This window comes from Bactrocera dorsalis, chromosome 5 (genome assembly GCF_023373825.1).
Source record: "Bactrocera dorsalis isolate Fly_Bdor chromosome 5, ASM2337382v1, whole genome shotgun sequence".
Taxonomy (NCBI): Eukaryota; Metazoa; Arthropoda; class Insecta; order Diptera; family Tephritidae; genus Bactrocera; species Bactrocera dorsalis.
Window position 1 is genome coordinate 50,077,247 of NC_064307.1, and position 27,811 is coordinate 50,105,057.

At 36.3% G+C, this 27,811-nt stretch overlaps 1 protein-coding gene across 4 annotated transcripts in view; it reads left to right on the forward strand.

Annotated features, from left to right (window-relative positions):
• Positions 1–27,811, forward strand: part of LOC105223463 (SOX domain-containing protein dichaete) — a 137,154-nt gene that overhangs the window by 92,678 nt on the left and 16,665 nt on the right. For all 4 annotated transcript variants that reach the window (XM_049457564.1, XM_049457565.1, XM_049457563.1 and 1 more), the window contains 2 exons: positions 25,585–25,651; positions 25,812–25,939. In XM_049457564.1, the coding sequence (XP_049313521.1) occupies positions 25,585–25,651; positions 25,812–25,939 (195 nt within the window). The remainder of the gene's footprint in view (positions 1–25,584; positions 25,652–25,811; positions 25,940–27,811) is intronic.

A 27,811-nucleotide genomic window follows, 5' to 3' on the forward strand; every position in this document is an offset into this window, starting at 1 on the left:
CATTTATCGTCATCCTGATCATTTACATATACATACATACATATATAACCCTATATCTATCTCGATTAGTTTTAGGTGATACGTACAATCGAGAGGTGAACAAAACCTGTAGCAACTGGTTGCAAGAGTATAAAAATAGATCATTGCGGGAAAATTCCAGTTCAATTGTTTGCTTGGTTTTTGGAAGTGTCTAGTTGTTGACCAGCGCTTGCAGAAGTCTCGGTAGATACATACATAGGTCGGACACAAAACGACAACGAGGTATCGAATTGCTTCCAATCGGGTGAAATTAGGATGCCACCTTGCAAGCTCATCGGCTTTGCAGTTTTTGACGTTCTCGCTGTGATCGCGTGAAGAATCTTCTTCCTGCACTCCTCTTAACTGCGAACCACTTCTACAAGTCGCAGTGTACAGTTCTCTGCTTGAAGATCAGTTCACCAAAGGAGCTTTCTTTCAAGCTTCCCTTCAACAATAGTTGTTTGAAGTTCTTTCGTCGTAAAAGTTTCAAGTTGTCTTCCTAAAGTTCCTATATAGTTCGGTATTTGGACCTGTTCTTTCCACGATAAAACCAATACACCTGTGATCAGAGGATATTCATCCTTACACGGCGAGGTTAGCGTTTATATATGAGCTTCTCCAAACAGTGTTATTTAAGTTCATGTGCGAACTAGTATTGGTTCTGGTTGTCTTTCGATGGGCCTCCGCTAGAGTATATAGATTACTCGAACACGCTGCTTTGTCATCTTCGCCGCCGCTTGGCAACCTCACAGCCTACTCAAGAGTACTGCCATCCTATTCGGACTTTTGAATAGTCTGCGTGCGACCGCAGCGAGCTTTTGTCTTTGATGATATGCGACGGTCTGACTTCAACTTACTTCCTGCCATTGCCTGCTTTCTATTTGCATTTTTTAAGTTACCTGAAGTCCCCGAACCTCCCATTAACCTAGCAGATACTCCTCTTCTGGTGCGGGCAATTCTGCATCGTACCACAGCCTTACCTACCTTTCCCGTCAGCTGACATCTGCTCACTGGCTAACCATCCTTGGCTGGGGATAACGACGCTTTCAAAGGGTAATTTTTTCCGCTGACTTTCGTGAAGGATTACATCGTCGCCACAGGCATTGTCCCAAACGGGAAATCAGAACCGTTACCAAGGTATCAAGGTTTTCTCTTAAGAAGCCAAAGCGAGAGTTTCCAGACACAATTATGGATCAATGCGTTCAAACCTAAACTTGCCATATCAATTCAATGATGACTTCCTACGGTTTTAACGGACTTCAGTCATGAAATCATAGTCGAGTCGAAACCGACGTCAAAGGTCCATTGTGTGTTTTTTTGGTTTGTGAAGACCGCAGGTCACTTACAGTTACCCTCGTAAACACGCGAAGTACAAATAAAAAATTCACCTTTCAATTTGATCACAGTGGTATATTGGTGCAAAGTAAGATTGGCACAGTAGGATACTAATGTTACAATAATACTGCTCATATTTAGATACAATAATATCACACAAACCAGTAAAGTATATCGCGTGTCAAAATACCATGTCGTCAATGCATTAATAATTTGAAGGTGATCCAAAACTCTTACATTAGAGTAAAAGCTCTTGACTAAAAAATACATTTACTATAAAGTTTTAAATAAGGCATTCCTTGTAACCACCGAACATCTACTTCAAACATGATGTTTAAACTGTTCCTATGCCCCGAAATATATATACATATTGACTTTTATATTTCGTAGATAATATATTTTTACATATTTAGCAATACATAGGCTTCTTCAAGGCTTTCCTATTTTGGTATTGTATTTTTTGCTTATCTCTGTTAGGACAGATCCAAGTTAGCTTCCAATAACTATGCTAATCTGCGTTTCACTTCTTTAGTGCCTTACGTCTAAGGTAAATTTCATTCAAATATATACACCTGTCAATGAATGTATTCGCTTAAAACCACAAAAATCTATTTAAATTAAGCTCGAGTATCGTTGACAAAACTTCCAAAACTTATTCTATCTGTATTTTGACAACGCTTCGCTGGTGGCAGTAGCGTTGGTGCAGACGAGCAGCAATGACAACGCGAAGACGCAGCCGATCACTTAAGCGAAAACACTCGTTTGCATATTTAATAAAGTGCAAATGAAACAGTCAAAGGCGATGACTTGGCAAAGACACTGAGCGAAAGCTAGACATTGAGCTGCTTAAGGCTTTGCGCCTATTGTTATGCTAAGATGTAGCATATTGTTACTGGGGAAGTTTAGACTGTGATTTGGGCGTTGCGCCCTTTGCGCAGGATGGATGACGGCGAATGGCACGTGCCGTTCACACAGTATCGTTGATGTGTGTGATTGAAATTGAATTATTTTTGTCGAGCAAGTGGAGTGGTGGTTGGGAAATGCGTAGGCACATATGTGTGCGTGCATGCGCTGAAGCTGTGCGAAATTGTATATTGGCTGGCGTTGACACACGCCGTTTATTTTCAATTCTCTGCGAGACCTGCAACTTGAGCCCAATGTCGATTGCGATGCAGGAGATTAGCTTTACGTAATCATTTAACTATGCAACTGGTTAAGTGGATGAGGGAGTATACTTGATGAGTTGGCAGCTTTTGATTTTGTTGCCACTATAACATTAACTAATTCACCCACCCTTTATCAAATAAACAAACCACCATCCGTCCGCCCACCAGACAGTTGAGGGTCGAGTGATTTCAAATAGTTTATGTATTCGTTGTGTCATTGTTTGACAGCGCGTTAATGTCAGTTTTGACAACTCGCCGGCGGCGAATAATGCGGTGTGCTTGTGATGACACTCGTCTCTGGTGGTTTAGGTAATTATTAGATTTCAAAGTGAGCGGGTTGTTGTTGCAATCAGTGTTACATTTTGGTAGATATTTGAGGTGATTGTTTTCGTTATAGGATTGTGCGTAATCGTGCAACTGTGGGTTGTGCTAATCCACCAAAAGCTTAAACAAAACGACGGAACAAACCACATATCTCAGAAAAGCCGATTCGAAGAGTAACAAAACTGTCTATCTTTTTTTACATTATAACTTGGAAGACCTTATTACACTAAAAAAAATAATAGTTTTAAGTAGCTGTGTACAAGCTGAGCTTCAAAGAGCGGACGTAGAGCAGCAGAAAAAAAACTATTTTCTCGTACAAACTAAAAAGCTATTGGTGGTTCGAAAACTTGACGTAACAATACGAGTATTTCGACAGCTCGCGATATCGGTTTGGTGTATCGCCTATTAATATAATATAACAGATATAGATATGTCCATTATATTATTTTTGTTATAATTGCTACGAAAATCATTATTAAATTCGCTTAACGCTATCCTATTAGAACTTGGCACAAATAATATAAGTATATGCATATTATCAAAAGCTCTAAATAAAGCATTGGATATTTTAGTAAAAGAGAGTGTAATAAGTACACCTTTATTTCAATTCCCATATTCCACACTGGTAATCTAATGCGTGCCACCAAGCACTTTTTGCAACCGTTAACTCGAAATCATTGAAATACGGCAATTGCTCCAAAGTACTTTCCACTCATTTGAGCATTAAAAAGCATGCACGCCTCGACAGATGAAAATGAACACGGATCCATTAGAGCTTTGTCTGAAAAACTTTGCAACAGAAAACTGGAAAAACAATGCAAATTAATTACGAATGAATTGTTGCGAAGTTGAGCAAAAGGAAACGCCTTTTTGAGAACACTCGCTCATTAACCCATTACTTACTTGTGAGTCTGGAATACAATAAGAATACTAGAACAAAACAAAAAAACAAACATTAATAATTTAAAAGCAGAACATAGATACATACATATGTATAGTACATATGATTAAAATCATTTACATATCTACATTTTCAATATGTGTGGTCGGATATAAATTTCACACCAACCGATATTTCCTGTTTTGGAAGCCACAATATTTAATTTCCTAATCAGTGCGATACAAAGGAATATTTCAATTATGATATTTTGAAAGAATTGATAAACCTGATTCCCCAAAAATGCCTAGCAAACATCCGTTTGCAATGTAACAACTTCAATTTAAAATATACAAACCGCTCGAGTACTATTTGTATGAGTTTTCAACTCTCCTACCCAACTCACAAACCCATTGCATAGTTGACGTGTGTTCGGCCTTTCACTTCGCCCACTTCACTGTACTTGCTCAATTCAATTTCGAGTTCGTTATTTCATTTCCGTAAAGTGAAAACAGGGAAAGGACAAACAATGACAAAGTACAATCGAAAGAATGGGAATCGCGCCCATTGTTAGACAGCGCAGTCGAAACAGTCGTTGCTCTATTATGTTGGCACCCAGTGTAAGTCGACAATAGAAAGAGACAACTAGAGCACGTGAGTGGTTGCCTCCGAATCATGTGGGGGGAGCGCTCGTATGCAGCCAGAATAGCAGGTTAGTGAGAGAATTGATATTTACAAAATTGAAAAGAAATGAAAAAATAACAAAGGCAGCACACTGAAACGTCGTCTGCGGCAGACAAGGAGCGAACGAAAAATATTTCAATGCGTTTAATATTTCTGCTGTGAAAAGTTGTCGTGGCATACTTTTAGGCGCATATGCTCGAACATATAGTCGATTACAACTACTCCGATTTGCGTATGAATGTATTTCGGTACGATAGACAACAACCTTTTTTTTAATATCATCCACATAGCACTTCAATAACTCTACCGATTTTTAGAAGTTTACTTTTAGTAGCCAATTTTCTTTTGACTATTCGAGTATACCACATACCTTTTCCAAGAATTTACTTTCGCACGCATGCACTTACATACATATATTTTCATACTTTGTATTCACACACCAACTTTTTTCGTGATTTTGGGTAAAACCATTATGTCAATTGACAGAGGCCTAATATTTTCTGTCAGTTGCAGAGTGCATTTGTTTGCACTTATTGTTGTAGGCCATTGTCAAAATTGAAAAATAAGTAAAGCTGGTTTAAATGCGAAAAATGAAAGAGAGGGAGTAACAAATAAATATGTTTGAACATATGTACATATGTACTTTATGAAAATGTGAGATTATTTCGTTTTGAAAATATTAATCGTAATCACTGTATAAGCGAAGTTTCATTGAAATCCAACCCATTATACTTATGTAAATACTGTCATATGGGCCAGTATTTTATGAAATTCGGAAATTTTACGTAGATTAATTAGATATCCTGTTGATTACTATTTTGTAGTCAAAATTCATTGAGTAAACGTTAGAACAAAATATTTGAATTTTTCATTGATTCAAGTGAACCTGAGTATTGTGTATTTTAATTGAAGCATTTGCATATGTAGATAGGATGTAGATAGGATTTAGCTTGAGAAAATGCTCTTAAGTTAAGTTAAATCTTGTTTTAAGATAAAAACTAAAACTTATAATATATATATAATATATACTTAATACACTAAATACAAAAGATCAACACTCAAAAATTTTCGAAATAGAGTAACTTTAGTACTATTTGTAGTTGTATCGCGTTTGGTGCAATAACTCGTAAATTTTCTGATGTATTCTGCAAAGTTATATTTTTGTCTGGGAGTGAGTCATCTTTATCATTTGAAAGGTTCCACGTTCGATGAAGTAATTGTGATGATCCCATTGTTATTCGATAAATCATATTTGAGTAAGACCTCTTTGAAGACGATACTCCACATTATGGACGACGATTTGACTTTAAAAATTCAATTATTTTTACAACAACGGTTTTTTGCTCCTCCTGAAATTTTGTCTTTTTTCGAGTTGGGACTCTTTTACATATAATGTGCGATATATCAATAAATATTCCTTAATGTACACTTTGTAATTTCAATATTCAGTACTAAAGCGTATTTTGTAGCTAAAAAGTTTTAGCGAATTAAAAAGTGTATAACGAACACGTAAAAGCTATTAGAAGGCTGAGTCCGAGTGTGACTAGTGTCGTCAGATTAAATTGCAAAAGCAGCAATGGAAATATCAAAGCTGTCATTCAATGCTTTTGTAAGCAATATGCCAAGTCAAGGGTTACGAATGCCAGCAGTTGTAGAGAATTGAGGTTGGAATATCTGCACTCTTGTATAACAAAAATCTTAAAAGCACTTGTAACAAATACCTATGCTAGTGAGTTTTTGCATGCAGGCAAATTTACTTACTTTAATAAGGAAATAGAATATAGTTTCTGATGCATATATGTAGGGGCGGATCCAGAGTAGAATTTTGGGGAGGGAACTATATAAGTTTATACTCGCAACGCAAAGTCCGTTTCTTCGCGGAATGTTACTCACGATGGAAATAATGTATAAACTAAACTAAACTACTGAACCGATTTCACTAAAATTTCGCATACTGCGTTCAGTTTGATAAAACTTGAAAGGGGAATTTATACTGTTTCTGTGCGATTTTAAAAGTGTTTGATCATAAGGCCTCACACTTCATATTAATTATTCATGCAAATTGGTGCTTAATTTGTATACTGGAATGTGAAAGAATCAAATTGTTTTATATGGGAAGTAGCTGTGGATGTAGTCTGATTTCCCCCATCTTTGCTCTGTAAGACTGGAATACCAAAGGAATGTTATGTACCGATTTGGTTGATATCGGTCGAGTAGGTCCCGAGATACGGATTTTCACTTAAGTGAGGGCGGTGCAACACCCATTGTTCAAATTTGACACTGGCTCCTTTAAAACCCGTTCGTACATTGTGGAAAGGAGTTAAAAATATTTATCCTGTGTAAATTTGTATGTCATAGCTTAATTCGTTTGGAAGATATATATATATTAAATTTATTCGCGGCGGGGTCACGCCCACTTTTTGACAATTTTCAAACCACAGATGCCCCTTTTTAGTGTGCAATGTTGTGCCAAATTTAATTCTTAGTTATGGCTCTTTATACATTTTGTTTAATGACGTTTTGGTATAGCAGTGTTCCGATTACGCTCATCTATAATAACGAACCACCAATACCATATTCTTATGTTACCGACGAACATGCCTACCAAGTTTCATTAAGATATCAAGTTACAGCTAGTAGGAACGAACGGTTAGACAGACAGTCACCTAGATTTCAACTCTTCTTGTCATCCTGATCATTTACATACATACATATAACACTACAAGTATATCTATCTCAAATAGTTAAAGGTGAACAAAACCATTATTCTCTAGAGCAACATGTTGCAAGAGTACAAAATCATAAGCATCTGTTCAAAATGTAATAAAAGTATAAACAAGTATACTGTAATTGTAATTTTGAGTAAATTGAACTTTTCAGTGGCGCTGTCTCAGGCCCGTAGCCAGCTTTTCATTTCGGAGGGGGCTGAAGTAAAAACATATATAAACTTTGAATTTTCTGTTTATTAAAAAAAACAATATAAATTCATATACGTATTACTTAAATTATTTGGTAGTTGTAACTTAAATAAGTAATATTTTTCTTTTCTTCTTGTTTGCCATATCATTAATTACTTCATCTGGATCTATTTTAATATCCCAGTGCACTGCAATAACAGCAAGTGCACTCAGCCGCTCATTGCCCATCACACTGCGTGGTAAAGTTTTTATTCTTTTTAAGGTTGAAGAAGTTCTTTCGAAGGTAGCGGTCCTCACTGGAAGAGTTGGTAAAATTGTAAGCAGGTAGTGAATATTTTTAAAATACGTTGCATCGCAATGTTGCAGTAATTTCAACACTTCTATGGTTGGATCTATTGTTGATAAGCTGGCACATCACAATCGATACTCTGATTTTAATGCTGTCATTGATATTTGCTCCTCGAAGTAAATAGTTAAATTTTTTAATTCTTCGGCATTATCAATTGCAGCAAAACCTGGGAGTAGAATTTGAAATGACGAGAGTATATCCTCATTCACTAATAAACGTTCTGTCATGTTTTGAATCAGAGCATCAACGCATGGAATAAATATTGTAACTCTGAAGTGGCTTTCAGGGGTTGTGCAAGGTGGATTAGCGCTAGTAGCTTGACGCGAAGTCACTCTAGGCACTACAAGATCTGTGTCAAAAAGATCTTTAGACATTTTTGATGCTGTTTGGAAAATATCGTTGAAAAAACCATCCGCTGTTTCTCTTATCTGGTGCAGAGTTCTTATTAATTCTTTGGCTCGGTTCATTGCTGATACAAAATCCATAGATTTTTCTTGGAGTTACACAGACAGTGGCAGCGTTAAGCTGAACAATTGCTCACAGACGAATAGACTAAGCAAAAAATCGCTTTTCTCTACCGCTGCTAAGAAGGCTGATGCTTTAGACGAAATGGACCATGTCTTACTCGAAATTATTTCCAAACTTAGTACAATGAATTTGAAAAGCTCCACAAAGCTTATAATGCTTTCATGCCTTTCTATAAACCTTGTTTCACAAAGGCGAACAAGTCGTCTTTTTTTGCTTTCTGGTGCGTGCTTCTGTATAACGTCCTGGAAAGTTGTGTTTGCATTTGAATGGTTTCTAAATAAATTTGCTATTTCACTGACAATACCAAGGCAGTTCCGTATTGAAGGTAATGACATAGTATTAGAAAGCGCAAGGTTCAATCGGTGACTAGCGCAATGAACATATCGTGCTTTTGGATACAGTTGTCTTATCCTGGTTTGCACTCCACTTAAATGCCCTGATATGTTTGCTGCTCCGTCATATCCCTGGCCAACCAACTTCGCCATATCAAGATGGAGATCTGTACAACGCTTAAGTATGACTTTTGATAAGTTTTCAGTCACTGTCTAGTGTAGTTGCGTACGACTGTTATAGGTTTGAGCTGAGTTGTGTATAAGAGTTTCAAAAGATTCAGTCAGTGATAAATCTTTTTTATTTGCGATTTATTTAAAAAATTTCCTTATTTCGGGGGGGGGGCTTCAGCCCTCTAGCCCCCCCCCCTGGCTACGTGCCTGCACTGTCTTACTAGTGTTTAGTGATTTCCAAAGGACTGGTTAGTTCCCAAATTCGACGGTGAATAAATGTGCATATGTTTGATAATATAATTCTTATAGCGAAGTGATAAAAATGTTAGATATGCGCTTAGAATTTCAAAACGAGCCCTCAGCACAAAATTTAATCAAATATTCCGCTGATGAAAATGAAAGCTAACGTTTTCAAACTGAAAACTGATCAATTTATTCATAATTTCCCAAAGTGTTGGTTGTGGTTAATTTGTAGAAAATTTTCGAAAGTTCGTAAGAAAAAGTTGTGTAACTATAAATCACCATGAAGAAATTGTCCAAAATTGCTAACAAACTTTCGGATTCTAGAAACAAATATGAGTATCTAGTTAGACAATCTCCATAATCATCTGGATACATCTTTTGATAATTTAAGATATTATACTGAGAAACAGGTGGAGCAGTTCAAGCTAGAACTAAAATATATGGCAGAAAGTCATCGAGGTTTTGGAATTGTCTCACGATGGCAGATTACTTCTGGCCCTTACAAAATATTGTTAACTAGAAAACTGTAAAAGGAAACTTTATAAAAAGCGCTTTATAGAAATATAAGTTATACGAGAGCAAATTCTACAAAAATATTCATAGTATCATAAGTTGTGAAAATAAAAATATATCCAAACGATTTTGGGCAACAAAAGCACTGTAGACCAGTATTAACCATAATTTAATTATGTATATCTTAGCCGGCGCAAGGCGAGGCCTCTGTCTTCTAGTACATATACAGTTAAAATTCCTTAACTCGAACTTCTTGAATTGACAAGATAAGCCAAAATTCATACAAATTTCTTTCTATAAACAGAATGTATAAATTGGCACGAGATTCTCTAAGTCGCATGTTTCGGGGAAATCCCATATTTATGCCTTCATACATGTATGTTACTATTACAGATTATATTGAGGTGGACAATGAGAAATGTTCAGCCGGATTTACGACAGATGACATTGTAGAACCGAATTTTTCAGACCCAACGAATATGACTTCTAGTGCCATGGAAAATAATGGGGATTCTGAAGAAGAAACTATTCCACCTTCATCCAAAAAGACGTAAAGCATTCCTTTGCAATTTTAAATTCCAGTTTATATACGAATATAAAACAACTGAATCACCACAAAGCAAAAATAGATCAGAATCTTTTCTTATGAAAAAACAGCAAGCAAAAAATATATGTATGTTCGGCCAAAATTACAGAAAACATGTTTTATGTACATATACGAAAAGCTTTGTGCGATGTGAATAAATAAAATGGAGTATGAACCTATACTTTACAGCTTTTTGGAAAATTTTAATGAAAACTTCTATAACTCGAAGTCTCTCCAAATCGAACTGTTTTGTAGATTATGGTGATTCGAATTAGGGAATTTCAACTGTACATGTATGTATATGCGTTCGTGTAGTTGACTTACAAAATCACTTGCAATAACAAGCTAAAGCCTGCAAGTACGTCGAAAGCGATTAGAATATAGAACAATAGCTAACGAACCATTCAACCGTCAAAATAAACAAGGCAACGTGAACTGACGTAAATGAAAAGAATTTGATATAAAGAAATGCACAGAAGTAAAAGGAAAAACACCTGTCAATTGCACAGCAGGCGACTGACAGCCGCGTCACAGCGCAATATCCCCGCCTATTCAAACCCCAGAAAACACCTCGAACATGTATAGGCCAAATCCCTCCCAAACCCACTTCGCTAAACGGAACAATTGATGGGTTAAGATATGTATACAGCAAGGCTTTAAGTGGGGGATGATACACACCTCTGCACTATGTACATGCATGGAATAAAAGAGGCATAAACAATTTCAATGCGTATTCAATGAAAATACAATTCCAATTGCAAACATATCAATTGTTCAATGAGTTGCCCCGTGCCTTTGCTTCGGAAGTCTCTGGTGATTCAAACAGGACGAAGTTGAAAATAATGATCCAAGCTCTCACATTGTTTTGTACTTGTATTTCGCCTACATGCTCATAATCTCACACACATCTTTGTTTATACAATGCCTTTTCAACTGACGCGGCTCATTTGCCATTCAACATCTTATTGATTAAGTCGATTCCATTATGTTACATAAATAGTCCTCAGTAGTCCGTCTTCAGGAAATAATATATAACACAACTTTATTCTCTTCTTATATTGTTGGAAACCCAATAATAAAAATCATATCAATTATGTGGCATACGGCCAATTCAGACTCTTATACCGTTATTTGTTAATATAATATTAAGAAAAATCAAATTTTTTATAAATATATATTAACCTTTAACTGGTGGCATGGTTTTTGTGTAACTTAACTGGTGACGAGCGGCCTAAGAGGCCGCTGCTTTACGTGGTCTATAGCATCGAAACTATATACGATAGCTTACTGCAGTCGTTTAAACCATTAAATGAATATACATATAAAATGATAAAATAAAACTACTCAATAGGCTCTAAGTGTGATTTTTAATTATTAACTTTCTAATACAATCTATGTAGGAACTAAAATCAGGGGGTGAAATGATGTTTCACTGACTCCGCTCGGCCTGTGAGTCGGCTTGTCACCAGTTAAAGGTTAAGGGCATGCTTCTTTGCATGTATGTAATAAGATTAAGTATCCCATCTGGTTTGACTTGATTCATGTTATAATGGATAGCTCGCTCATTTAGCCCCCAATAGCAGCGTTATTCATTTGCAGAAACTGACATCAAATTATAATGGCCAGTAGATCTAGGATCGTAGATTCACAAAAACACGACTAAGGAACAGCGACAGCGAAATTTCCTTGCCTGCAAAGGTTGTCTGGACCAGCTTCTTAAACAATTTGAAGACGGCGGCGACTATAAAACCGCTGATGTACACAATGTCGTTGTTGCCGTACTAAAACCTTTCATTTCAACGAAATTTAAACATTTGGATCAAACTGAAAATTCTGTAAAAAATCTGGCTGGTACCTCTGCTCTAACGAACGTTGCATTTTCGGTTTGCACCACTTACAGAAGCACGTCGCGCGAAAATGCTTGCTCTGACTCTTTAGATGCTCGGAGATTACTGACCCGCCGTTTGCTAGGAACGCCGTTTACCGAATCCAGTCTGTGCGCGCACGCTCCGCTGTACAGTCGCGGCGGAAGAAAATCAGTCCTAAATACTTTCCGGACAAACCTGTATATCAGGGTTCTTTTATATTTCTGTTGGTAAAATAGGTTAGCTTTGTTACAGCTTTCAATAATTGTACAGTTCAAATATTTTCATCGGCAAATGGAGAAATACAGTTGAACTTCCCTGCTGTTGCAGGTCGTGCTGTAGTCTAATTAACTGTGGCCATAAGGACATGTGTATTTTATACGTATTATTTGACAGATGCTGCCTGCGGTCTGCCGTCTTCAATGTGTTTAATGCATATTTCTTAACCTCGAACGTTGATTTTTTTGTCAATTGCTTTGCATCCTACGTTGTCAAGTTTATTGCAATGATTGCATATCCCGTAGCAGACCGCACGAGTGGTTTCAACGTTTTCAAAGTGGTCGTGAAGACATAAATGACATGTGAGCCAATCAAAATCCATGATCCATGGAAATTCCATCGAAACCGTGCGTGAATTCATCAAAAATCAGACGAAATCATCATTGAAATTCATGGAAATAGATTTGAACATCTCCAAAACATCGATTTATCGCATTTTGACCGAACATTTGGGCTTACGAAAAGATGTGTGCACGGGTTGTTCCGCACAAATTGACTGACGACCAAAAATTGCTCAGAATCCAACATTCGAAGGTCACCAATAAAGAGGTCAAAAAGGACAAAAATTTTCTTTACAATATTGTGACTGGTGACGAAACGTGGTGTTTCCAAAATGATCCCGAAACGAAACGCCAGAGTGCTGAATGGAAGGCACCGGACGAGCCGAAACCCAAAAAATCGCGCATGGAGAAGTCAAGAGTGAAGACAATGCTGATTAGTTTTTATGATTCCAAGGGTATTATCTACAGAGAATTTGTTCCACCTGGCCAAAACGTGAATGCGGTATTCTACCTTGGAGTTTTGAAGCATTTGGTGCGCCGTATTCGACGTGTATCGCGAAGATGAAAATTGACGTTTGTTGCACGATAATGCGCCGTCTCATCGATCGACGCTTGTGACAGATTATTTAACCAAATATCATAAACCATTAACCGTATTCACCTGATATGGCACCGCGCGACTTCTTCCTTTTCGGAAAAATGCATTTGGCCATGAAAGGAAAGCGTTATGCAGACGTAGAGGCTATTCAAAAGGCTTGCACCGGAATACTGGCGGCCATACCGACAAGCTTTTGGACCGTGTAAAAAGCTGTATTGAAGCAGAAGAAAACTATTTGAATGAAATAAATTGATTGTGCCGAAAAAACATTTGTTCTGTTATTTTTTTTAAAGTCCTGTTTACTTTGGAACGCACCTGGAATAAATATTTCAAGAAGTTGAATAGAAGAGGAGAAATTTTTATCATACAGAAAATCGATTGTATGAACCCTTTCGGGCTACCTCTGTATTGCCCATCTCCTACTCCTCTTATCGTTGTTTAAAATAAGGACGTGCCTGCCTCTACACTATGTAGTCATAAAGCTCTTATATTTCATAATTCTGCATACAACTTTTGATTTTAAGAAAATATGTTCATGTTGCTTAAATTATTCCTCTCTTAAAGCCAGTCCTTAAAACATAATGCAAGTACATATTTATGGCCGATTTATTAACAAAACTTTTTCTTAAATACACGCTTTATGACTTGTTTTAATGTTAATATGAGTTTCGGACTTAAAATTCGCAACGCTCAAAATAATTGACAGCTTAATTCTTTTTCACCATTACAACTATATATCGGAGATCCATTATTTTTTACAAACGTCACTAAACTCGATAAAATAGTAATATAATTCTTATGAAGCTCGCTCAGAAATGAATGTAAGCATTGTTAGTTGTGGTGCCATATACATACATATGTATGTATATGTACTCGTATATATGAAATATTTACATATGTGTATATTATAGGGTACATATAGATGTGCATATGTATGCAGTTGCATGTATACATACGTACAAAATGTATTGAATAGTGCTGCCAACGTGATTTTCCTTATTGTCGATGTGACAGCCGGTTTCCTTTCAATCCTAGACTTTGTGCACCGGCTCGCCTGATTGACGCTATCAGTTTTTGTAAAATCTGTTTTCCAACAAAGCCAACCGCCTTGAATGGTAGCTTATTAATCGTAACAACAGTATCAAAAATGAATGAAAATGACAAAACACTCGAGTATTATGTGACAACAAAAACGACGAACACAAAATACAAAACACAAAAAGCCAAAAACGCAGTGCAACACTAGCGTGCGAGACTCGTATAAAAGTGGAAGTGGTGGCTTACAAACGGCATTCAAACCAGACATTTTTCAAAACTAAAGTACCGAAACAATCAAATGTTGCCACATTTCATAATAAACCCCAAAGAGCAACAAAACACAAAAATATATTGCAAAAGTGAAATGTTAAACTTTTGCACTTGAAAAGTTTTCTAAATCGGCTTTTTTAGTTTTTGTTGTATTGGCGTTGCTGTGTGTTGCAGTTGCCATGTTTGCAATTTGCTTCCACATTTTGTTTGGTTTTTTGCATTTATTTTATTTTCATTTGTTAATTTTCTTTTCACAAGTATTAAAGTAGCAGTGGCAGCCGTCAGCTCATTATTAAATTTTAAAAAGCAGCTACAAAGGCAGATACAATAACAACAATGGCGGAAACGAAAAACGAAGAGTGGCTGACAAAGGCCGACGCATACTCAACAAAAAATGGCGGCGCGAATTTCCCTTTTTGCTCCGGAAGCCACGCGTTTGTCCCCCGAGACGAAGACCATAGAACAAATAAAATTTACAAAAAAAATATGAAGTGTGCTTCGGAGCCCTTTACTTCTCATTATGCACCAGTTTAGTCCCTCTCACGCCCCAAGCCACGACACATTGCTCATTTATTGTAAAGCAATGGCAACTGTCATTAATTACTGTCTGAAAATTTTTATTTTTTTATTTAATTCTATTGAAATTGAAACAAAAGTTAAGTAAAATGTGTTCGTTTCAATTTGTTTGAATTTAAATGAGCAAGGTATGCGGTTATTATTATTCAACACTGCGGCGCTGTTTTCTATTTTTTGTATTTTTTATTTACGATTGGCAACAGCAGCCAGTAGAAGCAGCTTACTACTAAAGTTAAAGTTTATATAGAAGAAAAATTTAAAGATCGCACTCGCATTCTTAAACGTAATTAATCTCATATATTGAAACAAGTTTTAAGGGGTTATATACAGTTAGAATTTCCGAAAATTCAATTTATTTGTATATATTTTATTTTTTTAATTTACATATATTTAAGAATACACACAGAAAACATCGTTCCGGTTTTCGAAGTTACACGTAATTTTGCAAAGGTATTTCAGTGCTTTGAAGTACAAGGCCGGGCTTTATACGCGTTTTCAAAGTCGGTGACCAAAAATACTCGAAAATGGCCAAACCGATTAAGCTGAAATTTTAACGGAGCTTCTTAAATACATTTTTTAGTAATTAATTGATTTTTTCACCGATAAATATTTTTTTTAAACAATTTAAGACCGAAATTTTGTTCAAAAATCGATTTTTTTAGAAACCGCTTTCTTGTCAAAATTTTTTATTTTTTTTATCCCTTCGATTATTACTAGATTTAATGTTACTTTTTAATTTCAGTGGATCGAGTTCAGAGATATAGCGGTCATCGCAAAATGTATTTTTTGAGAAAAGCTCCCACAGATCAGCTGTAGTTTTTTTCCAAATAAATATTTTTACTAATTCTAAGTATTACAATACAGTTGAAAAATAACATAATCGATAAACTTAAAAGTATTATTTGAAAAATTCTGTAAAATTCGCTTCTTTTCACCCTTCTAACTATACTCGTATACATATAACTCCTTGAGCGCAACTTAATTTCCACGCTCTTTTAAATTGTGCAGATTACGAGGGCTGTCCGATAAATAACCGACCTAACCATGATGCACGCGACTTTTTCAAATTTTTTTTATTTTTTTCTACATAGTCTCCTTGTAACTCCACACACTTCTCCCAGCGATGCTCCCATCTCTGCAACCCTTCAAAATAGTACTTGGCGTCTTTGTCTGCAAAATACGAGTTCACGAAAGAGATTGCCTCCTCATTTGATGAAAATCTCTGGCCGCCGAGCGCAGTTTTAAGTTGAGGAAACAAAAAAAAGTCGCTTGGTGCTAGATCCGGTGAATAAGGTGGATGGTCAAGCAGTTCGAACCGCAATTCGTGGATTTTCGCCATGGTGACTGTTGAGGTGTGAGATGGTGCGTTGTCTTGGTGGAACAAGACTTTCTTTTTTTGCAAATGTGGCCGATTTTTCGAAATTTCTTCCTTTAGCTTGTCCAATAATGATGCGTAGTATGCTCCTGTTTAAGTTTTTCCTTTTTCAAGATAGTCGATAAAAATAATTCCATGGCTGTCCCAAAAAACCACTCGCCATCACTTTCCCAGCCGTATGCACAGCTTTAGGTTTTTTTGGGGCTGGTTCCTCTTTTCAATCCACTGTTTAGATTGGTTTTTTATTTCGGGCGTATAATGATGAATCCAAGTTTCGTCTACAGTTATCAATCGGCGCCAAAACTCGGTCTTATTGCCTCTAAACTGAGCCAACAGAGCGCTGGAAATGTTCATGCGCGCACGTTTGTGGTTTAGCGTAAGCAAACGCGGCACCCTACGCGCGAACAGCTTTCTCATGCCCAAATCTTGGTTTAATATGTGACAAACAGTTTCTTTTGACATCTTCATAATCTCAGCTATTTCCCTAACTTTAATCCGGCGGTCGTCTAGTACCAATTGATGAACTTTAGCGATGTTATCGTTAGTGGTTACAGTTTTTGGACGCCCAGGACGTTCATCATCTTCCAAGCTCCTGCGACCACGTTTAAATTCAGCTGCCCAAAATTTTACGGTGGTAAACGAAGGTGCAGAGGCACCATACACAGAGTCCAACTCATCTTTGATTTGTGAAGGCGTATTGCCTTTCAAAAAAAAAAATTTAATTACAGCTCGATATTTAATTTTTTCCATTTTGGGGAAATCACCGAAATAGACTCACAAAAACGACTGTCAACAGATAATTGCGCAAGATAAATTTCTTAAATTTTGGAGAGTAGCTATTATAATGTGCCCAATTTGAAGTAGAAACTTTTTTTTCAGAAATGCCGCTAGCTTCACGTTGAGGTCGGTTATTTATCGGACAGCCCTCGTAGTAGTCGATTATTTTAACAGTAAATTAAAAATGTTAATGTTTGCACTTGCTACCACAAAAGGATACATAAAGAAAATTGATGTCAATATTTATATTGTATATGTAAATGGCTTGATTAGATTTTTTGACTAGAGCCGAGAAAAAAATGTTTAACATTTTTACAGTATTTAAACTATTGAAATGAAATGCCAAAAAACGATGTTTTTATATTTCATTATATGCGGTAATTTCTGACCTAAATGAAGTTACTGGAATACATGCCTTACTGTCGAATAATACAGCAACCAAGAACATTTTTGTCAATTGGACTTATTTCATTTCGGAAATAAAAATTCCAATATATTTTTTGTCCACTGATAAAATATACCTCGTATGCATATGTAGTATAGCCCTTAACAACACCTTAAAGAAGTGTTCTTATTAAATAACAATGCAATCAATTAGGCAATAATTACGTATATTGCACCTACATATGTATGTATGTATATACCATATATGCTAAGTTGGTATATATTTACACAAGTATATAGTATTGATTTGCGCATTTCTAATAGAATAATTTCCACTTTACCGCACACAGCCATATATATTCCATATACATGACATGACGATTGTGTAGCTGTCACATGCAATAATGGCTAACGCCAATTATGTTGGTAATGTAGTGTATGTATGTATATGACGTGGCCAGACAAATCGGTCTTACAATTGTAACAGTCATAACTGATTATAAGAGGATGTCAAGATGCATTTATGTATATTAACAAATGTACTAGGCTAGAAAGGAACAACAAAAGATAATTTATATCAAGACAAATACAATTTCCTCCATTCAGAAGTCACTCATTTTGCTGCCCTTCTCTTATAAAGTAATGCATATGTACATATGTATATACATATATGCACACTTCACTAAGAAACATAATGACCCTTTAAGGCGACAAGGGCGAGAAGAATGAAAGCAGGACAAAGTCGCAAAATGCGCAATTCCAGTTTTGACACCTTCATATTCCGAGAAAGCACTTACTCACACATATACACTATTTGCACACATACAAATATCGACATACATATATATCTGTATTTGAAGAAGATTATACTTACATATATAGCAATACTATCAACAAAGAACAATCATAATGTATATGCAGACCTGTCAACAGAACAAGACGTTAACAAAACTGCCAAAAACAAGCGCACAACAAAAGCCTTCACAAAGCACACAAATGTGTATGTTACATACTTATGTACATATGTATGTATATTCCATATAGTTGAATGGGGATTACGGTAGTGAACTTCTTGATCGGCACTCAAACTCATAACTGGCCTTATAATTGATGTGAAAAACAAATAGAAGACATCGAATGGTTACACGAAGCTCAATGCACCAATTTTAATACTCGTACAATCCACTTACAACACATAATGTTTGGACACATGGCGGCTCCGTATGCAAACGAGGTCGGTGTATCAGACAAAAACCGGCCTCAATATTTGACAACTATTGCAACCTGTATCTAGAAGTGTAAACTCAAACACAGTTAGAAGCAATGTCAATAGACACATATTTACATAAACGAAAAAGTTAGTTTTAGCACAGCTTAACGACCAAATAATACGGATACGTCAAGCATAACAACCAACATCCTAGCAAATGTTCTGCTACACCAAATATGTGTACATAACCATGTCCATATGTGAGATAGCAAATGCACCTAACACACCAGATACACCTTAAGCAGCGCTGGCAAAGTTGCACAAGTACTTACATACATACATGTACATATGTACATACATATATACCAGTATACCATTAGTCCAGCCAAGTGGCAAAGAATGCTGCATGGACAGGCCTCCATTTGCAGACAAATTTGAACAGTAGCATTCATTTACTCTAACCACAATGTCAATATCACCATTGTGACTGGATCATTCACAGTTACACGTCAACTTTTCATACATACGAGTTCACAATTTTGTTCCACGGTCCGGGAGTTTCTTCAAATGACCAGCCAGAGTCAGAGAAAAGTTAAACAGCTACTTTTACATTTTTGCTTTCGTTTGTGGCTTCATCTTTTGTTAGTTTTGTGGGCTTTTTCGTGTGGATAAGCTGAATCAATATAGCACTCGTAACTTCAATGCTTACAACACAATAGCCGAGATGAATTGTGTGTGTCGTAAGAATATAAGTAGCTGGTTATTATGTTATTTGAAGCAATACTAAAATACGTTAAATAAGAATGTTCTAAATGATTTGCCGAGACTCAGCAATTAACCCGGATTTACTAATTGGATGTATGCACTTTTATTCCGATAAGCACTTTTCCTATGTGAAACTCATCCGTTTGTCTCCGAAAGTTGCATTTAAAATATTCTTCTTTTTTTATTTTCTGCTAATAGTTTCTATCAACACAATCTATCGACTGCAGGGGGATTATAGTCATCTAATTACTTTCAAGGCTTCCTCTCTAGATATCTCGTCAATATCTTGCTAATAAACCTCTAAACTAAGGCATATTTTCTTTTGAATTGTTAATATAGTTCAGTTAAATGAACACACGCCACAGTGCCAAAATGGGCAAAATCGGACTACAGCCACGCCTATTTCCCATATAACACAATTTTGAATTCTATTTGATTCTTTCACTTTCCAATGTACAAATCAATAATTGATTTATATAACGGTATAAAAATTTGCGAAAGTTAAACTTATAAAGTATGCCACCTTATGACCAACAATTTCCCAAATCCAAGCAAAACTGTTCCAGGACCCAAATACCGGAAATGTGGACTCCAGTATCTATTATTGACTTTTAACCGAAAATATCGGTCAAGTATAGGATATACAACTCATAGGGAACATTGTTTTAATATGTAGCATGATAATAACGGGTGATTTTTTTGAGGTTAGGATTTTCATGCATTAGTATTTGACAGATCACGTGGGATTTCAGACATGGTGTCAAAGAGAAAGATGCTCAGTATGCTTTGACATTTCATCATGAATAGACTTACTAACGAGCAACGCTTGCAAATCATTGAATTTTATTACCAAAATCAGTGTTCGGTTCGAAATGTGTTTATCGACAAATTTTGTTCAGCGATGAGGCTCATTTCTGGTTGAATGGCTACGTAAATAAGCAAAATTGCCGCATTTGGGGTGAAGAGCAACCAGAAGCCGTTCAAGAACTGCCCATGCATCCCGAAAAATGCACTGTTTGGTGTGGTTTGTACGCTGGTGGAATCATTGGACCGTATTTTTTCAAAGATGCTGTTGGACGCAACGTTACGGTGAATGGCGATCGCTATCGTTCGATGCTAACAAACTTTTTGTTGCCAAAAATGGTAGAACTGAACTTGGTTGACATGTGGTTTCAACAAGATGGCGCTACATGCCACACAGCTCGCGATTCTATGGCCATTTTGAGGGAAAACTTCGGACAACAATTCATCTCAAGAAATGGACCCGTAAGTTGGCCACCAAGATCATGCGATTTAACGCCTTTAGACTATTTTTTGTGGGGCTACGTCAAGTCTAAAGTCTACAGAAATAAGCCAGCAACTATTCCAGCTTTGGAAGACAACATTTCCGAAGAAATTCGGGCTATTCCGGCCGAAATGCTCGAAAAAGTTGCCCAAAATTGGACTTTCCGAATGGACCACCTAAGACGCAGCCGCGGTCAACATTTAAATGAAATTATCTTCAAAAAGTAAATGTCATGAACCAATCTAACGTTTCAAATAAAGAACCGATGAGATTTTGCAAATTTTATGCGTTTTTTTTTTAAAAAAAGTTATCAAGCTCTTAAAAAATCACCCTATAGTTAAAATATAAAATCGGGTCTATATTACCTCAATCGAATTGGTTGTGTATGTATATATTGTATAATATTGCTTGGATTACGACTTTTTGGTTGCCATTTGACACCTTAAGGTATTTCCCTCGCTTTGATTCCTGCAAGTTCGGTGACCTAGCTCTTCAATGAAATTCACTCCAAAACCATAAGAAATGCGGTACACGAGACCGAACTCATTTCATAAGGTGCTAGATGGAAGCCAATCATATCTTCTATCAACAAAATCAAGAAGAAGACTTATGCTTAAAGACTACAGGGCAGACCTTGCAGCTAATGGGACTAAGGGTTTGTTTGGGTTTAATATGTTTGCTCAGTTGGAAAAATGAAGGTAAATGAAGGAAAAAGGAATGCGGCATTAGATCATAAAAGTAAAACCACTGCTGTGGGGAAGAATTGGTTTTTATTGAGGGCTTTTTTTTTTATAGTAGGGGGAAGCCTCGAAAGCCTGAGTGCGGAACTTTAATCCGCTAAACGTAACCTACTCCCAACTCAGGACTCTTCCACGGAACCACCGATTAAGTATTACTTCGTGGGAAGTCCTGTCCCTAAGTCTCCTCTATTGTGCGGACTGACGGGCGCCTAACTTGTTCAAAAAGTCTCAATTTTGTCATTATGGATGCTGACGCTTCGCTGACAGCTTTGATTATGTGTGCCCATTTTGCCGTGTTGAACGCATTCTTGACATTCAGGGTGATCAGCGCGCAGTACTTTTTCGTGCCACCTTTCCATCTTTTCCCACTTACTGCACATTTCGCAGTATCGACGACTTCTCGTTGTGTGTCAATAGTGGATCTCTTTTTTATAAAGCCGTATTGTCTCTCTGATAACCCGCCGGCTTTCTGGATTACCAACTCCAAGCGGTTTCGTATTATACTTTCGTACACTTTACCCATTGTGTCGAGCTTACACAAAGGTCGGTACGATGAAGGTTCTTCAGGTGGTTTCTTTGGTTTTGGAAGCAGAACCAAACGTTGTACTTTCCACGAGTCGGGGAACACCTCTTCCTTTAAACAAGCGTTGTACATTTTAGCAAACCGTTGAGGTTTTGAGGTTATAGCTTCCTTCAGGGCTCTATTAGGTATGCCATCTAATCCAGGTGCTCTGTTGTTTTTAATTTTCTTTGCTATGGCCAGAAGCTCTACTTCTGTGAGGGCTTAATAAATAAGCAAGTGCTGTAAAATTGAATTTGGGTACATCATACACATTTCAACACATCAATGATCCTTAGCGCACAGCACACACCGTACATACTTACACACTACATATGTGGCTCAATCCAATCAAGCACCTGTGGGATGAACTCCAACGGAGGATAGGAAAGAAACGCATTATCACTAAACCCGAATTAAAGATCCTCTTATTAGAAGACTGGCAAGGTATTGTAGAAAAAAGAACGAAAAATGTGTGCATTCTCTGCCAAATCGCCTGATTGCTATTGTGAAGCAACATGGTATGCCAACAAATTCTAACTGCTCGATTTTTCTTAGTTCTTCTAATATCAATACTTTTTTACGTGTGATATGGGGACTTTTTTTTTAATTTTCAGACAATTAATGTTGGAGAATAAATATTAATTATGTTACTCATGTCCGCTATACTTTATGCGGACATCCAATCAAGGTGTAGTGCCTGACGTTTTTCTAAGTATTCTGTGTCTGGTTTGTGCTAGAGCTGTAAATCTAACCATGGGAGAATATAGAATTTGAATATACATAATTCTCTTATGTTTACCTGGTTGAGGATGGCGCTATTTCGTAACAATGTAATAAATTAACTTATTAACTTTCATTTCAAATCTGCCAGCGACTATCTTCTTGCTTTGTTTCTGATGACAAAACCGATAACATTTCTGTTTCTGAATTTATGACACCTATTATATTTTTGTATCGGGTTCAATTCTGATTTAGACAACTATTGGATTCCACAAGATCCCTGATTCAGGCTATGTAAATAAAAAAATTGTTGAGATGATATTAATTATATATATTATATATAATATGCAAAGCTGCATATGCTATACAAGTATATCGCTTAAATACGATAAATATTAAATATATTATAAATAAATATTTGCGCGTAACTTCACGATATTTCGCAGCTATAATTTGAGCTTTCTGAATTATAAAAGTCACTTTAACTCGAAATCGTTGGGACAGAATTTTCAATAATTTTGTAATGTAATATTTTTATTTATGATTCGACCTCCACTCGTCATTCTTCCTGAAAAGATAGGTACTCGTATTCTTGAATTATTATTTACAAGGCAACAACGCGCATCTATGCCAAAACATCGATCCATTACAAAAATCGTATTTACTTTGTTTGGATTTTATTGACAGGAAAATCTATTAATTTATGCCAACAGAAACAACAGAAAGAAAATACTGTTAAAATTGCTATGAATGTTTCACAATTCGTTTCTTTTATATGGTCGAGAGTTGCAATCTTTATTTAGCGAGCTCAATAAAAAAAAGTATCATTTTAATGGAACCAACTTTTTGTGTCCTTGGTAAATATCGATTGTATTCCATTTCCGATTCCCAAGAACTAATCCGGATTAAATGTAATCAAGTGGAATACATTTACTCACTTAGTAATTAACTATGTGTGCATTAATCACATCTAGCAAATAGAGTTTATGACAGTTTAAAAAAAGGGTTTCCGCTGAGCACTTGTCTATTATATAAGTACGAGTATAAGCACTTGCAATAAACAATTAGCATGTTACTTATTTTTCCGATTTCGTAACTGACATGATGAGCCACAATAAGCAACCCAGATAGGAATTGCGTATAAGTATGTATGTATATACATGGTATGTATACCTTTAAAGTCATTAGCATATAGGGGTTTAGACTCAACTCGTCTCCAATTTCAATTTGCTTTCATTTCCTTTAGTAGGCACTTGTATGTTATACATATGTCGTTTTCCGTTATAATGCCTCGTTGAAATACAACAAGTAACATTATGACACATTCAAGTACAATACCTGCTCCCATAGCCATCTAGCTTATACTCGACTACTATTTTACATAAATACTCTCATTTGTACTTGTAAGCATGCATCTAGTACTTTGGGTGTCATTGTTCTCGACTGACAGTGTACTTGTCGTTCTTTTGGACAACTTCGTACTTCAGCAACATACTGCTTTCAAAAGCATATATACTATACCTTCTAATGTGAAGATGTACATAATCCCATGTATATATAGTATACATACGAGTATATCCTGAATACATTTATATTTAGGCAAGTAGGGTTAGAGATAATATGTGTCGGTTTTCATATTCAACCTGTAAGCACACAAATTCAAACGCTTATACATATGTATTTAATATCTACATACCTACCCGCAAATTCATGTGCGCTTCTGATCTACACATATTACATGTATCCTGTCGAGCGTTTGTAAATTTATTTACAAATTTCGCCGTTCATTTCCGCACTACAAAGCTTGGAAGCGCTTGATATTCATACATACATACTTAGGCATGCGTCTCAAGCCCACTCAGTCCCCCAGTCTCCGTCATCCTTGCAAATCATTCAATTCAACGCCCACTCGACAGAGCAGGTTCTGAATATTGTCGTAACGTACGGTATATTTATGTAAGTATATACATATGTACACACACATACATGCTGGCTGTAAAATGCATATACATATTCTTAAGTTCTATCACGTCGGAGTTCCTACTTTCTTTGCGGTTTTGTTTCTATTTTCAAAATTATTTTCCATACTCTCATAACAACTCGGTGCATGAAACTGGTACTGGAAACTGAAATGCTACCGGGAGGATACCCGCACTGTCACCGGTTCTGGTATATCCTATTCACTTATGCAATTGTTTTTGTGCGCACCGCATATCCTTGTGACTCTTTTTCACTTTAGTCTGAACCCCTTTAGCATTTTCATACTCATTATCAATTGTTGAGTTTTGTTTGTTTACTCTTAGTGAGTAAAATTCTGAGCAGTCATTTTTCACAACACGGTGGCACTTTCAACTGATTTGCCTTCACAGTTTAATATTCGTGTATTCAGCCATTGATTCATTTATTCAAGAGAATACACTCGTTCTTTGGTTGTTCTTTGGCTCGTCTGCTGAGGTTCATACATAAGTACATATATCAAACCGTCGCGTGTCCATAGTCGTGTATTATATTATATTATTTCTTTTTCGGTAATTAGGCGGGGAAATGTTTGGTTGTTGTTGCGCTACTTGCATCACTTCAAGATATGTATGAAGCGGCTTATACTTTAAGATTTTTCGAAACGAAAAATAAACTTTTAAAACACATTTTATTTTATACCAGCGATTTCGTTTTATTTTTTGGCTAATATTTTATTTCTTACTGTTAACAAATGACTTTTTGCCCAAGCAAACTTTGAACCTGACATTTCTCCCACACAATTTTTTACATCTTGCTTCATATTTTACTGTAGCCCTATTTTCAATTTGCATTATAGGTGCCGAATGGAAACTTCTAACCGAAGATGAAAAACGCCCATTTATCGATGAAGCAAAGCGACTACGGTAAGTTAATGTGCCCAAGAACATTAAACCTCGCTCTAAAATTGGCTGGGCAATTATCTTAATTGAAAATGTATGCACATACTTATCAGTTGTACAAATTCCCAAAATATTCAAGTTATTACGGAAAATGTCTAAAATTTATTTATGCCATTAATTCCAGTGCTATGCACATGAAAGAACATCCCGACTACAAATATCGTCCCAGAAGAAAACCGAAAGCATTGCGCCGAGATGGTTACCCTTATCCGATGCCATATCCATCAGTGCCCGTGGAGGCGTTACGTGCAGGTGAGTAAACATGTCGCATAATGTTGAATTCACATAACAGAGTACGTAGGCACTAAAAGGAGTAAAGTTGTACGTAAGATTACAGCCATTAATGTGTACGGTAATTAAAATGCAAAGATGTTTAATTTTTAAAATAAAACATACATACAAATGAACACATTTAGCAACAGGATAATTGTACAGGCACTACTGAGTAGTTTTCTCTTTTCATGAATATGCAAAGATATGTAAGTGCTGTAAACTAAATCAAAATTCCCTTTAAACAAATATGGATTTGCATATAAGGTCTGCATAACATTGATTTGTATATATGTATATATACTTATTCCATAAAGTAATACACCCACGAAGAACCGCCCTGCTTAGGAGTAGTGTGTCGGAAGTACATTATTTGCCAAAAGACAAATTTCTAAATGACATGCACGAAAGACAACAATGTCAAGAATCGCGTATCCCACTAATGTACCGACGACTTGTACCACATAGCATTCTATGTGTATATCTATATATCTATAAATAATACATATATACATATAATAAGATGAACTATTGTGTGAGCCACCCTCATAACTATACCCGTATGCGTGCATGCTTAAGTACTCGTACATTGTAGTTACGATATAAATTTTAATGCAACAAAAACATATGCTAAGACTTGTTAAGTCATCAAGTTTAACTATGTATGAACGTAGAAGGAGTATTCCTCCTTCATGGTGATGCATCAGCAATAAAAAACTTTGACTATTTATGGTTCTTCACCCCATATTGAATTATTCTGCCTTCTAACGACTGCAGTGCAGGATTTCCTTAGTTCACGTTTTTATTACGTTTTGGGCAGGAGCATCTGCTAAGACTGTGAGGTTTTGAATTAGCATTAATCAATTTGCCGTACGAAGTTTGGAAATAAGTTATTTTGAGGCGAGCCTCCACAAGGGAGGCGCATTTAACTTTAGTGTAATATAATAATTACACACTCCTATACAAAGGTTATTTTCAAGACCACTAAAGTTGCAACAAGGCTTCAGAGGCTTGAATATTTCCATTACATAGCCTCTAACAACGAACTAAGTTCGGGAGTAAAAAAACGTTTTAAATTCTGGCGATTTGCAAAAAAAAAGACTGGAGATACATACGGTAAACCAATAAACTTGTCATACACCTAGTTCTATTAAATTACTCGTTTAATTGTTATAAAATTAATAAATATTTAGTTTTTTTATCCATTTCAAAATGTGTATAGTTAAGATTAAATATAGCATATCAACATTTTTTTTACAGAAATAAAAAATTAATGCTAAAGCTTAAAATGGGAATAATTTTTATCAAAAAAGTTTACGTACACTACTGATTATTTGTATACATAATTCAAAAGTAATTTCAATAGTTTTAGCGGTTTTTGGCCTAAATTTTGTTGCAATTATTGTCCCTAGACGTCGATGTATGCTCCCCACTCTTCTTCTTCTTCTTTACTGGCGTAGACACCGCTTACGCGATTATAGCCGAGTCAACAACAGCGCGCCAGTCATTTCTTCTCTTCGCTACGTGGTCCTTCTCCACTTGGTCCTTCCAACGGAGTGGAGGTCTTCCTCTTCCTCTGCTTCCCGCGGCGGGTACTGCGTCGAATACTTTCAGAGCTGGAGTGTTTTCGTCCATCCGCACAACATGACCTAGCCAGCGTAGCCGCTGTCTTTTAATTCGCTGAACTATGTCAATGTCGTCGTATATCTCGTACAGCTCGCCGTGGCCAATTCGCAAAGGACCATAAATCTTCCGCAAAACTTTTCTCTCGAAAACTTGTAACGTCGACTCATCAGTTGTTGTGATCGTTCAAGCCTCTGCACCATAAAGCAGGACGGGAATAATGAGCGACTT